A 1526-nucleotide genomic window follows, 5' to 3' on the forward strand; every position below is an offset into this window, starting at 1 on the left:
TAGAATAGCAAAACTGAACTTCCAGGTTCCCCTAAGCCCTGGTCACGCCAAGAGGTATTTAAGAGTTAACCGCGATCACTTAAAGTGCTTTTTGGGTTTGTGACAAGTCCTTCGCTATTTTTACACATTACATTTACCAAAACCTCCACAACTTTTGTACATTTATGTCGTCTGTGGGAATTATTCACGGACAAAGTTAGTTGTTATTGCGTGAACTATTATTAAACTGTTGGCACAAAGTATGCTCAAATGTGTAGATGTGGTAGACCCGTTTGCCTCACTTTTGGATCGAATAACTTGAAACCTTTTTTTTTAAAGTAATTTGATAAAGCGTCTCTCTGCTTGCTCGGCCCAATAGTCAGTCACAGATTTGTGTACAATCCATTTAACCTTGTTTGCTTGCTGTATCTTTGTATGTACCATATCTAATATAGGGACGCAATTTATTATTAAACAAATATTATGTTTAACAATTTTTATAATAATTATAGATTAAAATTATGTACTGGGCTTTAACGTTATTTGCATATCCAGTTGAGCCTGTGCTATGTTTTCTAAAGCAGATTGTATTTCTTCAAGTAATAGCTCTCCTTTTTGAACTATGTGTTCAAGTTGAACGGCTGTTTCTTGATTTTCAATTTCCAATCTAGATAAGCTTTGGTTCTGCAGCTCAGTAGAGCTATCCTCGTTGGGCAATGATTCAATAAGCGTATCAACGTCCTTAGCACACCGTGCTATCAATTGTGCAAACAATTGAGCATAATCCTCTTGTGGTTGATTTTGTAGAGGCGTTTGCGATCCAGTCCTGTCAAAATTTACGAATTTGCTTGGGTACGATGACTGCTGAATTACACCAATCGCATTACAAAAATGTTCGGCTTGCTGATTGACGGTGTCTTGCAATTGGGTTAACCTATCTGCCATGACGCTTTTTATTAAAACTTTATTAAATTGGACAACTCTCAGTTAGCGTTCAGATTAGAGGTGGGCGATTTTAAGTGTATTTTGTCACGAGTAGTCATTTGTCAGTTCAGTATATGTACAGTACGCACTTCCAGTAAAATGTTCAAACTGTACGCACTTTAACATTAAATATGAAGCTTTCAGAAAAAACATTTTTTGGAAAGATATAAACGCACTTAAGAAAATGATTTGTTTTACCTGTAAGGAAATTTTAAGGGGAGCATTTGTTATTGTTGCTGCATTGGTTGAACTCTGTAATGCACAAGTAAACGCATGCCCGATGTAAATCTATTACTTGTAACTATTAAAAAAACAAAATTCATTAAATGAAATAATTTTTTTAAATAAGTGCAGTGCTTTTAAAAGTTGGAAAATCTAAACATGAGCATTCCATTTTAGCGTTGTAGTTTTATTCATACGTGCTGCATTATCCGCCATAGGTTGTTATCGATTATTGCAACAGCTGCCTTAGATGAAAATTTTATCACCAAGTAGAGCTTGCTTGTGTATGCAAAAATACATTCTCACTGATAAAGTGTGCGAAAAAGACTCTGGGACAAGAA

General features: G+C 35.3%; 1 protein-coding gene across 1 annotated transcript; it reads right to left on the reverse strand.

Moving 5' to 3' along the window:
* Nucleotides 1–409: 409 nt before the first annotated feature.
* Nucleotides 410–976, reverse strand: LOC115621436 (mediator of RNA polymerase II transcription subunit 21). Its single transcript, XM_030515090.1, has one exon. It carries the CDS (start codon nucleotides 922–924, stop codon nucleotides 499–501), a length of 426 nt encoding a protein of 141 aa, XP_030370950.1. The 5' UTR covers nucleotides 925–976; the 3' UTR covers nucleotides 410–498.
* Between the last annotated feature and the right edge of the window lie 550 nt (nucleotides 977–1526).

The sequence above is a fragment of the Scaptodrosophila lebanonensis genome, unplaced genomic scaffold (assembly GCF_003285725.1).
Source record: "Scaptodrosophila lebanonensis strain 11010-0011.00,11010-0021.00 unplaced genomic scaffold, SlebRS2 tig00000024-arrow-pilon, whole genome shotgun sequence".
NCBI classification, from domain to species: domain Eukaryota; kingdom Metazoa; phylum Arthropoda; class Insecta; order Diptera; family Drosophilidae; genus Scaptodrosophila; species Scaptodrosophila lebanonensis.

Coding starts and splice junctions, on each gene's coding strand:
- LOC115621436 (XM_030515090.1), bottom strand. CDS start 924: ATGGCAGATAGGTTAACCCAATTGCAAGACACCGTCAATCAGCAAGCC.